Source organism: Ruditapes philippinarum, unplaced genomic scaffold (genome assembly GCF_026571515.1).
Source record: "Ruditapes philippinarum isolate M1 unplaced genomic scaffold, ASM2657151v2 ctg3823_1_1_1_1, whole genome shotgun sequence".
In the NCBI taxonomy this organism is placed as follows: Eukaryota; Metazoa; Mollusca; class Bivalvia; order Venerida; family Veneridae; genus Ruditapes; species Ruditapes philippinarum.
In genome coordinates this window covers 59,125-75,836 of record NW_026853467.1, presented here as the reverse complement: position 1 = coordinate 75,836, position 16,712 = coordinate 59,125, and the positions used below count along the sequence as shown (strand labels likewise).

The 16,712-nt window shown below is 32.1% G+C and overlaps 1 protein-coding gene across 1 annotated transcript; it reads left to right on the top strand.

Moving 5' to 3' along the window:
• Positions 1-15,707, top strand: LOC132736944 (urocanate hydratase-like). Its single transcript, XM_060724159.1, has 21 exons — positions 1-225; positions 1,352-1,482; positions 1,777-1,930; positions 3,055-3,183; positions 3,970-4,031; positions 4,767-4,833; positions 5,111-5,167; positions 5,524-5,610; positions 5,983-6,134; positions 6,529-6,637; positions 7,141-7,211; positions 7,453-7,550; positions 9,389-9,497; positions 9,984-10,072; positions 10,595-10,665; positions 11,334-11,432; positions 11,894-11,993; positions 12,305-12,386; positions 13,680-13,728; positions 14,631-14,681; positions 15,440-15,707. Exons 1-21 carry the CDS (start codon positions 100-102, stop codon positions 15,578-15,580), a joined length of 2,034 nt encoding a protein of 677 aa, XP_060580142.1. The 5' UTR covers positions 1-99; the 3' UTR covers positions 15,581-15,707.
• The last annotated feature ends 1,005 nt before the right edge of the window (positions 15,708-16,712 follow it).

Here is a 16,712-nt window from a genome sequence, read left to right as displayed (position 1 = left end):
TTTGTTTATTGTTATTTAACATTGTCAATACAATTGTTTAATAAGAGGTTCATATTTAAGATATTTACCAATTAGTATTGTCAGTAAAGAAAGTTCACTATGTCATCTTTGAAGGATATTTGTGAGGGAATACCGGTGGATCCACTTCCTGAGCCGAGAGAACGAGACGAGGCGGTGCCACATGCTCCGATTCGAACACCGGACCTGACAAGAGATGAACGAAGAGTAAGTACTTAAACCCTGATAGTGAAATTATCTTTTCTACAAACTAATCGTTTTAATTGAAATAATTCGTAAGACATTACCCTTATATCATATACATTTACAATGAGGTCCATGTTTGTTAAAACGATCGTATATTTGTTGACCAAAACAACTATTATACAGAAAGTTTAGAACGCTTTACATAAAAAATAACAGATAAAAGGCATATTTGCTGTACTAAGATATATTTTAACCAAGTTGAATGATACATGTAGCTGTTTTTAATTGTCACAGTTGTTGTTTACCGCACCAAACACTAATGTACAACGGTAATCAAAAATAAACAAACATACATATGTACGCACATATAGTAAATTTAAACACTTTGGGGACTAAAATAACTAAAAAACTAATGTGTCAAACTTGTGCTCATGCAATGTTTAATGAAATCGATGTATTTACCTAACCGTTTAATATCATGCAGAAATATTTATATTCTTAATTATACCAGTTTAAATTTAGTATCAAATTATGATTTAAACGGTGCAAGAGAGGGTGTGTGAACAATCCGGCGGATAAACCGCTGGCACACTGACATCTATAAACAGACGATAAAGATTGAGCTTGCAACATATTCAGTTTCTTCGTATTTGACCGATCTTTTGGACATTTAATTGAAAAGGTTATTTAAGGATTGTTTAAAATATGACGATGACAACAATTTGATCTTTATGTGACTACGCATATGTTTAAAGATAAATAGGACTATAACCTTGGCCGATAAAGATTACTATATACGTGAGTTTATTCGCGATTATAGTAACATTGATTACTTATTAACCTTTCTCTCCATTGTCCATGGTTTGTTTATATAAACTTAGTATACATGAATACATTTCCATATTTTCTGCCAATAGCTGCAGGCGGCAACATATTGAAATAGTACTTTTAAATGCAACTACAGTTGACTCTCAATAAGTCAAAATCGCTTTACTCAAAATTCCGCGTTAGTCGAAAAATTTCTAAAGTCCCGTCAAATGTACTTATTTCTTGGACTAGTAAATAAACTGGTGCCTTTAAACTATAATTCCCATCTTTCTATGGTCATATCAGTTACAAAGGGATATTTTTGTCCTTAAATTTTCAGTTAGCTCTCCAAAATGCACTACGATATTTTCCGCCATGCCTTCACGAAACGCTAGCATCTGAGTTTGCAGACGAACTTCGAACTTATGGACATATTTACATGTACAGGTTCAGACCCACGCTTGAAATGAGGTAACTTGCTATTTTAACTTACTACATGCGATGCACTATCACTTATAACTCTGGTCTTATACTGTTAAGAGCGAACTCTTAAGTAATAATTCTTTGTTATGTTGTTTTGTTTTGGGGTTTTTTTTTGTTAATACTAATGTTGTTGAAAATGACGATGATGATCATGATGATCATGATGATGAAATCTTCATCTTAAGACTAATATTTCATTTATTGCTTTGTCGTTCTTCGTCGTCGGAACATGTTTTCTCTAACCGACATAGAATATTTCATACTTATATTATTACATTACAGGGCTTATCCTATTGATGAATACCCGGCGAGGTGTCGCCAGGCTGCTGCGCTCATGCATATGATAATGAATAACCTTGACCCTCGTGTAGCTCAATTCCCTCAAGAATTAGTCACGTATGGTGGGAATGGACAAGTGTTTTCGAACTGGGCTCAGGTAGATAGATCAGGTCTTGTCGTATTGGTTGTTTAAATGATAAGCTGTTCACCGAGCATTTTGATTGCATAACGGTAAAAAGCAAAAACCAACAATCCATTTCTGTTCAAATTGCTTAATGGACCTCTCGGCCGGTTTTTCGTAGCGGAACATTTAGCTACACCTTTTCCATCCATTGCTAGGTCAACTGCTCACAAACAGTAGCACAAACAAAACCATGTGTTCTTTGGTGCAAACCAGGTCAACCAGTGACTATGTACTATCTCAGTGTAGCAATTGGATAATTTACATATATTTGTAAACACTGGAAAGATCCATTAGCCGTCTCAAATGTACAAATCTTTAGGGGTACACTGATCCCTTAACAACAGAGATCATGGATAGCCATGTTTTCATTCATCATTTTTGATATTCATATGAAACAGGTTTCATTATGCTTATTCATTATGTTTGTTATACATCTTTCTTGTCCGTTTTTCTCTACTTCATTGATAATAGAAAATGACTGTATTTAAAAGAAATAATTATGTTTATATGCAGCTGTTCCTAAGGTAACCACTTTAAACTAACAACAACCTTTAAATTAATGATGCAACAATTGTTTATTTTAATCCTTAAAAGCAGGTGCTAGATTGCATTAGCAAAAGCCCCTTTTTCTACTTCACCTTTTCTTATAACGTGTTTGATCCATCTTTAAGTTAGATTTCTCGTATGTACCTAAATTAATTTTGTATTAGATTTTTAATTACGTTTCAGCAAATAATTCAATTAAGTTGGATTCTGTCCAACTGTCAAGGTTACTTCAATTACAAACTTATTTTACGACTTTAACAAGAAAACATAATATGGTATTCGTCTTAACAATCATTAAAATTGAGCCGCGTCACGACAAAACCAACATAGTGCGTTTGCGACCAGCATGGATCAAGACCAGCCTGCGCATCCGCGCAGTCTGATCAGGATCCATGCTGTTCGCTGTCAGTTTCTCCACTTGTAATAGAGTTGGTAAGCGAACAGCATGGATCCTGATCAGACTGCGCGGATGCGCAGGCTGGTCTGGATCCATGCTGGTCGCAAACCCACTATGTTGGTTTTGTCGTGACGCGGCTCATATTTCATTACAGTTCTTGCTGACGATGAAATATCTATCTGAAATGTCGGAGGAACAAACGCTTGTCCTATATTCAGGTCATCCTATGGGACTATTTCCCAGCACGCCAGACTCACCAAGAGCTATTATTACAAACGGAATGGTAATATTGCTGTTATACATAGATACACTTTTTTTGAGATTTAAGTCGAACACACCGTAAAGAATCAGATAACTACTTTCTTGTTTCTACTGTCTGTTGATGACACTAAAAGTCCTTTAGTTGATATTACCAGGCACGAGAAGACTATAAGCTAGAAATACCACATGTTGGGAGGTAGCTTAATAGTTTCCTCACATAACGGAATTTAAAATCATTGTCGGGATGCGAACACATGGAGGCAAGCAGCAATCTAAATTACTTAGAGTAAATATACAAGATATACCTGGAAACATTTTGATATAATATATAAGAAGTTTCCATTTCCCAATATTACAACTACAATATCGTGCTATAATTAATTTCATAAAGAAAGAAAACAGACCAAAAGCAAAAATAAATATGCTTTAAATGAGGTATGATATTAAATTTAACTCATGCGCTTGAAGAAGAATGACCATTTAAATGTACATATTGTATCGTTTATCGAAAAAATATTTTGATATTTTCATGAAGCATTTGTTTACACGAAGAAATAATATATCATAAGAATACCAAATGTTTTTACAATAAATAATGACATAATATATAATTTTATACAAATGAAATATTAAATTCCTATATTTTATATGATGGTATGATTGAATGATGCTCAAGAAGAGGTTGAATGTTTTTTTTTAAATCAAACTGCAATGGCCTAAGCGACATGTGCAATAAGTAAACGAGCATGTCTGGACTACTAAGTGGTATTAAAGTTAAAAGAAATAATAGTCATGCTTGTTTTGACAGGTGATTCCTAACTATTCTTCTAGAGAATTATATGAGAAGATGTTCGCACTTGGTGTAACAATGTAAGTACAAACATGTTTTCTGATATTTTCTTTGGATTATTTTAAAAATTAAACATGCATGTTGATTTTTTTTCCTTTGACCAAATTTGAATTAGGCTAAAAAGCTATTTGTCAGTAACCATATATTTAGCTGGATATCTCGTACCTTTATATGTTTGTTCATGAAAAAGATTTGTTAAGCGTATCTGATGCCTTTTCTTTTTATCTTTTCTTCCCTAAAAATGTTTTCTTGAAATATTCATATAACACATTGAAATGAGACACTTTCAAGACAGTTGCACAGTAAGTCTGTAGATAAGTCAACTTTTTGATTCTTGATGTTAATGATTTCCAAATTGATGATACATAGATATAAAATCATTGCAGTACAACAGTACAGAATGCCTCAGAAAGCGATATTTTTATAATTCTTTAGAAATGTCAAACATTTGTTTAATATTGCTTTCACAATGGATTTAGAGCATTTTAAATGGTAACCAACTGATGAAAGTAGGGATGAAAGTGCAGTAAAGTGTCCCAAAGGTAGCAAAATGTAAACAAATTAGAATTTTGACTTCCACACAGAATACTAAATATACCAACTTCCGACAGAGCAAAAGTAGCAAAACAGTTCATACATATGGAAATTGATTTTTTTTTTCGAAAGGTGTAATAAGATATTAAAAATGAAAAGTTTGGGCCTAATGGGCCTTTAAAGCAAAGTGTTTATAAAGCTACTATTTCTATTACGTACAGGTATGGTCAGATGACTGCAGGAAGCTATTGTTATATTGGTCCCCAAGGTATTGTTCACGGAACAACAGTAAGTAGATTTGTAACTTTTTTACAAGGTAGTACGTCATAATATCTGACGTTATTTTTATTATATAATTAAGTTATCACTTTCACATTTAGCAGCATATCTAACATTATAAATGAAGACGTAAAATTCATACATTGGCAGAAATCATCAACATTGTTCTCTTTATTTTTCGACGTTTCCTTTGTATATTGTACAATCAACAGAAACTTTAGCATTGCTGTCATACACAAGGTGACCTATTTTTTATTGAAATTTCTTTTATTTTCACGTATTACAGCTGACCGTGCTGAATGCTGCACGAAATCAACTCGGTTCGGACAACATGGCAGGCAGGGTAAATGAATTGATTGTAGTAGAATTTCGATACATCGAGCCTATTGAATCGCGAATACTCATATTACCTCGAGCACTTGTTCAGCTCCCGGCCAAGATATTATTACATCTAGCATTGGTCACCAACATCAACACCTGCGAATCTTCAAATACTGAAGTTGAGGGTTGACCCTAGTTATTTTGACCACTTTTCATTGATCGCGCATTATGTTTTGGCACATTAATCAAGCCCATCAAAATTACTGTTGAATTAGATATAACTGATTTCATACCTTCAATTTTATTTCTGCTATCGTTATTATCATAATGTCTGGAAAATAAAAACATACAGGATATACGAGAATAATTAATTTGTAGGTATTTGTGACATCCGGTCTCGGCGGCATGAGCGGTGCACAGGCAAAGGCTGCAGTTATATGTGGTTGTGTGGGTGTTATTGCAGAGGTACAGAATTTAAGACAAAAATAGATACCCTTTTAATTTACATTTACCAGCACAAACATATCTTTTGCGCGTTTAAACCCTTTTAACTCTTTCGAATAATGCATGTATAATATGTATCTAGTACGGTGTATATTTTAATTGCAAATAATCAGAGCGAATTTCATTTGTTAAATTTCAAGAAACTTATTTTCTTTCGGATACACAACAAATTGATTGCTTTGTCTTTAAATGTATCAAATGCTAAAGGGCATGGACGGTAACTTGCACTTTCCAGTACCGTCCATGAACAGGCTCAATCAAACTGAGTCTGCAACGTTTTCAATTTATTTAGGGATCCTGTTTTTCTCTATTTTGAAACTTATATTATAACAGGTAAGTGGCGAAGCTCTGTATAAACGTTATAAACAAGGATGGTTGCTAGAAGTTACAGACGATCTCGATACATGTATCTCAATGATTCGACATGCAAAACGTGAAAAACGTGCAACAAGTATAGGATACCATGGCAACGTTGTTGACTTATGGTATTTATATTTTTGATACTGTTAAAGTAGTATTAGTTAAATAACTATTAAATAAGAATACATCAACCGTTTGTGTGTATAAGATTTGAATCCTAGTGCACAACTAGAAAATAGTTTTCATTAAGACAATAGAATTAATCTAAAATCTAAAATTTGTATGACCCTTATGATTTTACGTGTAAAAATGCGGGTCGCGTCACAATTCTTGTCCTTGAGTTATCTGCCCTTGAAGTTGATTAGTGTCCGTAAACAAGCTTTCCTTTGAAAAAAACTTTTTATGAACTTTGACTGTCATTGGAAATATTAGATTATTTAAATAAAAGTTTTTACATGATTGCTTTATTTAATAAATTTGTAGGAAAAAACTTATATTTTTTTCATTGTTCTATACCAGGGAGAGACTTGTTCTTGAATATGATAGAACTGGTGATCTGTTAGTCGACCTTGGCTCTGACCAAACCTCATGTCATAACCCATATCAAGGAGGATATTACCCGGCACAGGTTTAGCTGCATTTGAGCCGCGTCAAGACAAAACCAACATAATGTGTTTGTGAACCGCATGGATCCTGATCAGACTGCGCGGATGAGCAGGCTGATATGGATCCATGCTGATCGCAAACCCATTATGTTGGTTATGTCGTGACGCGGCTCATTTTAATACTGTCAAATGTCTACAGATATAAATGTACAACGAACTATGCAATTCTGCTTGGTGAAATTTACCTGGATTGTATAGAATGTCTACGTTACTGTTGTGCGTTGTTTTAATTATGGATCTCTTTTAAATGCCTTTTTTCCAATAAAATGTAATCTGACAGAACATTGGCAAACTATTTTGTTTAGATTAATGCCCTGAAAATTCATTACACTATCAGTATTTCTTACATTATTACGTTACTCGCGGAAAAAATGTTTTTTATCTTTGAAATGAACATATCAGTATATGCTTATATTTGGCTCTTTGTCAACACCCGAATATTATAAAGTATATTTCACTGTTTCAGTTAACTTTTGATGAGGCAAGGGAAGTAATGCACGAGAATCCTGTCCGGTTCAAAAATTTGGTGCAAGAAAGGTATTTTTTATACATCTTTCAAAATAAATAAATTCAGGGAATTAAATAAATGTTTGAGAATACGTTCATATAATAGTCATGTGTAAGCATTGTATACATTTAAATACTTTCATCCCTGCTAAATATATCAATCATTTTGATTAAATGAGTGTCCCTTATCACCGATTCAAAAGCAGCTCTATCTGTGCGTCCGTCTACTTCTGTTTGTTGTAATTGATAATGATATTATCGTCATTTGTAGTTTACGGCGGCATGTGGCAGCTATTAATCATCTGGCAAGCAAGGGGTTGTATTTCTGGGACTATGGTAACGCATTTCTTTTAGAGGCTGGTAGAGCAGGTATGTTGTAGTAGTAAAAAATGAACGTTTAGAATCAGTCTGTTTTAAAAAATATTTTTGCAATTCTAAACATTAAGCAATGAATTGTATACAACTTTAAGTTTCTAAATGTCATGCTATTTGCAATTTGTCACAGATACGACAAACTCCTCGTGATTCATGCCGGTGATTACCCTTGCTTTTCAGAATCAGATTTAAAATAGACAATGACAAAAGGAAAGTATATGAGAAATAAATTTGTCATTTACAGCCTTAAGAATATACACTTACTCAGACTTCTTCCTTTGTATTTTATGATTTTCTGCTCGCAACATCCGAGTGTGATACAGTTGGTAAATATAATATGAATGTCATATCAATAAATTGCATTAATTACAATTTCTTAATATCACAAATTCTGTATGTTAAATTTTGTAACGTTGTTAACCAGAGTTTCTTCACATTTTACAAATGCTTTATTTCGCACAAAAGTGTATCAAATCAAATCACAGATGACTTTCATTATGTTTCAAACATGGAATGCCAAAAATCAAAAGGTAGATTGAAATTTTTATATACCAATTAACAAAAAACAAATTACAAATAATACCGTATATCACAGTGAATTTAATGTTCTAAATCCGAGTTAAAAATGATAGTAAAAGTTATTCCCTGCGGTCTGGAGACCGCAGGGTATTGGTACGTGTTTAACTTTTGAGGCATGGAGGAGCACGTGACCTGTTTTCGGTACATGGAGGAGCATGTGATCTGTAAACCGTACATGATTGGTTAATTGACCTTTTCGAAAACCTAGCTAAATACCGTTTGCCGGTACGTTACGGATTTACCTGTAGGGAATTAGTCCGATTTACACATAATTAAGAACAAAAAACTATTGCTTGATATTTCTAATTTTCTATAATTATTTTACCGTTAAATGTGGAAAAACTTGAATGATGTGATTATCAATGTTTCTTTAATATCTATCTCTTTTACAAACAATAAATTGTTTATACTGAAAATATACAAAATTAAAATATTCGTAGTGGCATCTGCCATAATAAATAGAGATATTTTCTGCGTAAACTTGTGTGTTTACTTTATTTATTTTTTTGCTCGGAATTATTCATAAAAAGGGAAGGCCTATATAATCATTTTCTTAAAAAGAAATAATTGTTTTATGTTCGACCTTCTCCGGTCTTCAACGGTCACCAGTTTCCAATCCAAAGACCTTCTTCTATTAAATTGTCAACTATATTCCTGATACAAACGTTTATTTATCCCCCAACCCAAATAATGTTGAAAAAAATTAATTGAAATATATTTAAATCATTAAAATGTTCACCGCAGGAAACCATTTTACTTGTATTATATTTGGTTTATGTTCAACATCTACTGGAAACGATGGTCATAGTTATTGCGAGTAAAACGGTCACTTTGAAAGAAGAACACAGATGTATGATGATAACTTATAAAAATGCGTTTTTTTTAAATAGTAGACCCTTAGAGGGCAAAGAAAATAATTAAATCTTGTAGACTCGATTTAATTGAGATTGTTCTTGAAGAGACAATGAAATGTGCAACAAATCTCAAACTCCCTTGCAACGGCTTCGATCCTTAAGTCTTAAATTATGCTATTTAAATGAACAATAGCTCTACGGTTGCCTTTGAATAAAACGATATATAGATTTATGTCTAATTTTAAAAGTAAATAATTACAAGAGCATCTTAATAAAAACCAAATTATTATATATTTTATAGAAAGTTGGAAATGAAAAAGAAAGTATTTATTTCTGTAAAAGGTTGTGTTGATATTGTTGATACTGACTTCTAAAAGCAACGTATTGTTTTTGTTTTAGGGGCAGATGTCGGGCAGAACACTGGTTTGCACGGAACATTTTTCCGTTATCCAAGTTATGTACAGGATATAATGGGGGACATTTTCTCATTGGGCTTTGGCCCTTTCCGGTATTTTTTGGTTGTTTTTTTACATAGAAAATGTGGTAAAATAGTATTTTTGCAGTATAATTGAGCACACGAAATCTATTGTGGTGAATAAAAAAAGATATATAAGACGAAAATCGATTTGCAATAAATTGCTATCAAAAGATGAATCATTAGGACCCTATTTAATTTAAGAAGTAAGTCATATTTACAAAGCCGTTAATGTCTATTTTAATTTATATAGAATGTAGCAACGTAGATAAAAAAAACATGGCGAACAACACCATTTAACGGTAACAGTATCGATATCAGTTTCACTCTGTTCTAATTGTATAAAATGTTGTAAAACTAGAAAATGATTGCAATTCAAATCTGCTTGTATATTATATTATGTTATGTTCTGTTGTCTTGTGTTGTGCTATCTTGTCTTGTCTTGTATCGTGTCGTGTCGTGTTTGGATTGCCCTTGTCGTGTCATATCATATCATGATATTATATTTGTTTTTGGCAGCTGGGTATGTACAAGTGGAGAGCCAAGTGATCTCGACACGACTGATGATATTGCTGGCACTGTAATGGAAGATATCATCAACGAAGGAGGTGAGCTTGCCTTTGCTCCTTTCCCTTTTAAATGTAGTATACTCATTTTATAAGATTTTTATAGGCTAAGACAGACAAGCATTCGTGGGTAATTATCCAGAAATAGACATGATTGGACCGAACTAACAACATATTCAATTCTGCTATGTTTGTCATTAGAACGAGTAAATGCAACAACTTGTTACAAACCTTTCATTAGACTACAGGAATATCATATGCAAGTTCACCTGGATCATTTTACTATCGTACGCTAGATACAACTTATAGTATAATAGCCTATCTTTTTTTCCTGTATAGTAAATAGATATTGTTAGTTTTCTTTGGTTTCTGCTTTACGATTATACAATGTATATAGATTAAGTCATTTTGTGACTTTTGGAATCCGTATCAAATTGCTTGTCATAACATTTCATTATTTAGTACCCGAGATTTTTTTACTCCATAGCTCTTTCCCAATAATTAAATGAAATGAAGGATACCAAAGCCATATGACTACGTTAAGTTATCTTGATTTAATTCCAGTGAAAGAAAACGTAAAACAACAATATACGGATAACATACGTTGGATTAAAGAAGCGTCTAAGAATAAAATGGTAGTATTTTACTATATTAAGTTTCTTGGGACTGTAGCTTGCACTTTTAAGTACCGTTCATGAACAATTAAATGAACTCCACTGAGGTCCAATAGCCTAAAATAATAAATTTTAAAATTCTTCTTAAATCAACTGATACATTTAAATTTGAAAACCAAGCAATAAATGATATATAGATATAAACGGTATTAAATTGATAATCGATTTTATGCAATTTTTGGCCGATTTGAGTGAAAAGCGTTTCAACGCTTTACATTTTTTTGGGCCAATTGGCACAATATTTTTTTTCTGGGAAAAGGAGTGAGCGAATGATCTGAAATTTTGTACACAAGTTATTGGTGTAGACATACTTCTAGTTATAAAAAAAATCTTGAAAAAATATATTTTGTCCCTTCATGTCACAAAAAACCTCAGTGGGGTCCCTTTAACTGGCTCGATCGAACAGGGCCAGCAACATCTTCAATTTTCCGTTTTGTACGCTCTTTGGTGATTCTTATTTCTCTATTCTTGTAATGATATAGAATTTTTTTTATCAATTTTACACAAAACAAAATATGATAATTTCAAGAAAAATGTATTTCAATGAAGCAGACTATTTAAGACTTTTGCTTTTTGCAAGGATCCAGAAACTTACAGTATCACATTTCATGATGATATGATTTTAACAGGTTGTTGGATCACAAGCGAGAATCCTTTATTCTGATGACAATGGTAGAGTTGCTATTGCAACAGCATTCAATAAAGCAGTAGCGGAAGGAAAGTTGAAGGTAAAATAATACCGTAACAGAATTTTACATTTCATCATAAAATATCTGCAATAATTTCAATTTAGATGTCTAAAATTACCTTAAATGTTGTTTTCTTTTCAAATTTTATTGTTTTTATTGCTTATATGCATGCGAATATTTTGACCTTAACAGATTGTTTGAGTGCTTGTGTTTTATTTAAAAAAATGCAGACGTAAACAGTATCGTTTTTATAATAAATGTTAACCATTTATTTGGGTATTCCGTTAGAAAATACACATTGTTTGTGTTCGATTAATATTTGATGTACAAATCTGAAGCAGTAATAATCAAACAAGACGGAATGACTGTCAAATAATGTGGAGAGGTCAAATCCCTATGCGCCTAACTGAAAAACTTTTTTTAAATCATGAAGCGGCGACACAGTACACAAAGGCCTTGGTGATATAACTGTAACTAAGATATTGTGTATTTTATTTTAGGGACCAGTAGTTATAAGTAGGGACCATCATGACGTCAGCGGGACAGACAGTCCATATAGAGAAACTTCCAACATATATGATGGGTCAGCATTTTGTGCTGGTAAGTTCTATTCCTGGTCATATGCTGTATGTTAGATTGGATAAAGCATCATTTTTTATTATTAAGTGTGATATATAACAATAAGTAATAGGTTTGACAGCCCCAGTGCGGTTTATTTTTATCCCCCCTCGTATATGTATAAATAACATAGTTATAATTTCAGGTTGAAGTAATCAATAATGTTTTTTTGGTTAGCAGTTAAAGATATGCTAGTAGGTTTAACATCCACTGACAAATATAAGTTTATAATATCTAACAAATGCCCATCTTTTAAAGTATTAACAATTACTTTAAATGTTTGCGTATTTTAGATATGGCAGTTCAGAATGCTATAGGCGATTCTTTTAGAGGGGCAACATGGGTAGCTCTACATAATGGGGGCGGTGTTGGATGGTGAGTACAAATTCGCTCTTATAAATAATCATGTCTATAATACAATTGTAAAAGGCTCTTTTCTCTTAGAATAACAGTTAATACTCACACAGATTTACGAATTGTTTTACCCAAAGTTATTATTGGAGCCTTTAACCCTTAAACTTGCCAGGCAAGCATGCCCGTCCGTGCTGTCAGACCAAATTCTATCACGATTGGTAGTTCACTAATTGTATTTTTTATTGAAATGGACAATATTAAAATTTAAGGAATGGAAATCCGTAACTCAAATTAAACAAGTCAAGGTTTATATAAGTGCAGTTAAGCCTTTACATGAAGTGTCTTAAACTTAGGTAACAAAGACAGTATTCGTAGAAATCGGGTTGAATGTTGAATACTTAGACGACCTCCGTTTAGTAGTGTTAGTAATTTGATGACCTTCTAAAACCTGTACATATTAACCTACAAAAATACAACGACACAAAAATATCAAATCAATTATGACAATGTATGTAAATTGAAAAATACTGTCTTAATTTTGTTAATCTTATCTAACTTATTTTCATTTACAAATATTTAAGGAAATGATAATCTGACTTAATGCTAAATGACTGACATTAAAAGTTGGCTTTATGAATATGACAAAGAATTATTTTAAAGAGATCTTTTTATCTTCTAGATTATATATCAAAATACTAGTATATATTTGTTTGTCATTTAGATATGAAAGTTGATGTATAAAGATTGGGCTCAAGTGAATTTAATTCGGCTCTATGGTCTAAAGTTTGTCATCACGATCTTAATTATTATTGTTAAGCAGCACGCCTCCTGATTCATGCTTATTTTAAAATGTATTTGAATGTGTAATATTGTGAAGTAACCAAAAGGAATCAATTTACACGTTTTCAATTCCTCTTACAAACCACGTTAATTACCAAATCGTAGTCAAAATATGCATTAATAGCCTTTACTGCGTTGGTAACGCTGTAGAAATATAGTTGTAAAAACTGAAATGTCAGTCATTAATCGCACAGAATATGTAAAATATTACTTAAATCATGAAACTTTTTACTTTTCATTACATCTAAGTACATTTTTCTCAAGTCATATTTTACTGAAATATTTTAATCATCTTGAGGCATGTAGCTTTAAGAATATCAAGCGATATTAACAGACATAAAATATACACCAACACATTTTGTTAAATGCTATAAACATTTTAGGTTTCAACTTATATATGTTCGGCTATATGCATAATAGTATGTAAAAGAAAGAAACTGGTCTATTATCATGTATAATGAAAATCTCTTGCAGGGGTGAAGTTATGAATGGAGGATTTGGACTTGTACTGGACGGATCCAATGTAATATTTTCAACATCTTGTTTGTGTTTTGGTTAATGATGTCCGTGTTAATTGCTTTCAATTAATTTTAAAGCTGATTTCAATCATAGACAAAAATGTTTCGAAATTTTTTAAGTGATCACGTGTACAAAATATTCAGCTATAATTGTTCCCCGGAAGCACATTTCAATAACAAATAATGTTCGTTAGACTTACCTATAGATTTACTAAACTACTGTCTGTCTTCATGCTTTCAAATTTAAATTGAGAAAATTTTGTCAAACTATTCAACGTTGATATGATATTATTCCTTGAGATTTGCATACATAATTTTGTTCATTTGGAATGTTTATTATTAGTTAATTGTTAAATTACCTAATTAGTACAATATGAAATACAAATAGTTTATTTTACACACAAATAACAACACATTAGACTTTTTAAATTACATATACGAAAGACATGTTTATCAATTTTTCACTAAAATTAAAAGGGCAAAAAACCTTTCTCTGTATAATTGACATAAAAGAATCAAGCTTTGACCTTTTTACGAAATGATACTGGTCTGGAGACGAATATTGATATTATATCTGTGGATGTTTTAAAATTCCTAAGTTAAACATTACCATGCATAAATGTTATAAATATACTGCTAAGGCGGTGCAGGTGGGCAAAGACTACTGTTCATTAACAGACCAATCCTGCAATATCTTAATTCTTTTGCCGTATAATGTGTTCTTTAGAAATTATGTTTGTTATTTTTTATATATAGTTTCAGTAGATACGTCTGCTACAAAACGCACACTAATCGTTATGAGTTAGTTATATAAATATAATTTAAGTGACATTAAGAATTTAACACCTCTTGTATTTTTTCATAAAGCAGCTGTAAAATGTTTTTAATTTAAATTTATGTTCATCAGGAAGCAGCAGAAAGGGCCAAACGTATGCTCTCATGGGATGTTTCTAATGGGGTAGGTAGTTCTTTATTACAATGTAAGGAAAGCCAAGATTTAGACATTTTTCAGCAGTGTTTTTGGCCAGTGTTAATGATCACCTTCTTAAACATTGAATCAAATACAAATGTACAATTAACGCTGATACTGCCTGACGTTTAACTCAGTGCTAAAGGGTGGAAATGATGTAGATTGGTAGCCCCACTTCTGAAGTTTTGTAAACAAGTTGTGACCACAAGATTATCAGATCGTAAACAAATATGATTTTAAAGTGCTATATAGTGTCAATATTGTGACCATTCATGTAACAAATACTTTTTGTACTTCCTTTAGTGATAACAATGCCTAGTAATCGTTTTAGTGTTTATTTGAAACTTTTGTTAGCTCGACTGTTTGCAAACATAAATAGGAAAAGCTATTGCAGTTATCAAGACGTCGGCGTCACACTTTGGTTAAGTTTTTGCGTGCAATTTGGTATCTCCGAAACTACTGAAAGGAATAGAGTAAAACTTCACTCACTGATTTTAGAGCATAATATAAGTTCACTTTGGCCCATAACTCTATCATGTATTTTAGCAGAATAATTGCCCCTTTTGAACTCTTGTTTATTATCAAGCACTGCGTACTCGATAGCGCTGTCATACCTACAACTCTTGTTTTTATTGTATTTATATACTTCCGAAATTTATGCACGATATTGTTCAATGTAAATGTAAAAGATGTAGCAAGACATATTTATGATATAATTGATATAAAATATATGTTTAAATGTTTAGGTTGCTCGACGAAGCTGGTCAGGGAACAGTAAAGCCAAGGAGACAATATGTAGAATAATGGAGGAAAATCCAAACATGAAAGTTACTGTTCCAAACGAAGTAGAAAATAAAGATATTCTTGAAAGGGCACTTAAAGACTAACTCAGAAACATTATAACATTTTATGATCAGTTATTTTGAAACAACAGTTTCAAAGAATGAAATATGCTAATAATCATTTATGTATCATATGTCGCAAAAGTTAAGGAATTATATGGGGATAAAACAATTTGTTTTGTGTTATTCTTTATTTCATGGAAAGAGAAGTGTTTACAATGCCGACAATTGATTTATGAAAGTCAATGAATTGTTTGAGAAAGTTGAAGTTTTCCCTCATGGACAGAATCGTTCAAACCGAGTTTGCAATTTTCGTAGTACGAGATATTGTTGTTTCATTGTTTCCGAGGGAACACCCCTTTTCCAACTATTTTTTTCTCTTGTATCATATTGGTTTAAAAGTACTCTTATGTCAAAAGTATAGCCAATGTACACTGTATTATGAAATTTGGGAAAATACAAAAATAAGATGTTTACATGAATTATATCAAAAGTTCTTTGTTAGGGTTAAGCTTAGTTTTTATTCAATGAAACCAAGTCTGCAATTTTCAAATGCTTGTTTTAGCTTTCATTACAATCGATAGTCTTCCTTTTCTAAAATTTGGAGACAATATGTATCTGGAGATTTTAATGCGTCAAAAATACATCTAATGAAATCTGTTCTGATTTTGCAGTCTTGATGTATCCTTTCATGGGTGAATCCGGTATATATTTTTATCCAATTAAATTCTCTTAGTTAAGAAATAAAAACAATGCAAATCGCTAAGTGTATTTCCGGTGGAGACAGTACATAGATTGTAATGTGATGTATTTTGTTAAAACTTCAAAAGCAAAATCTTCATTTCCTATCTGTAAAAGACGGGTGTTATTTTTAACCCGACAAGGCGGGTAATAAATTTCTCATGCATATTCTGAATTAACATTCATTAAATTTCGTTCAGCGACAGCCAGTAGCTTGTTCAAATGAACCTACTTTTCGTCAATTGCAATTGAGCGTTGCAAATTGATAAAAATGAGAGCATTTTATCAAAAACGATTCTCATATATTCAGAATTTAGTCGGTGCTGTTTAAATTCATGTGCAGAATTTGGGGGAAAACATGTAATTGTTGGACCCAAATTAAGTGTTGTAAATATAAGCCCTCTATAAATATTAGTAAATAACTGTTTCTTAACAG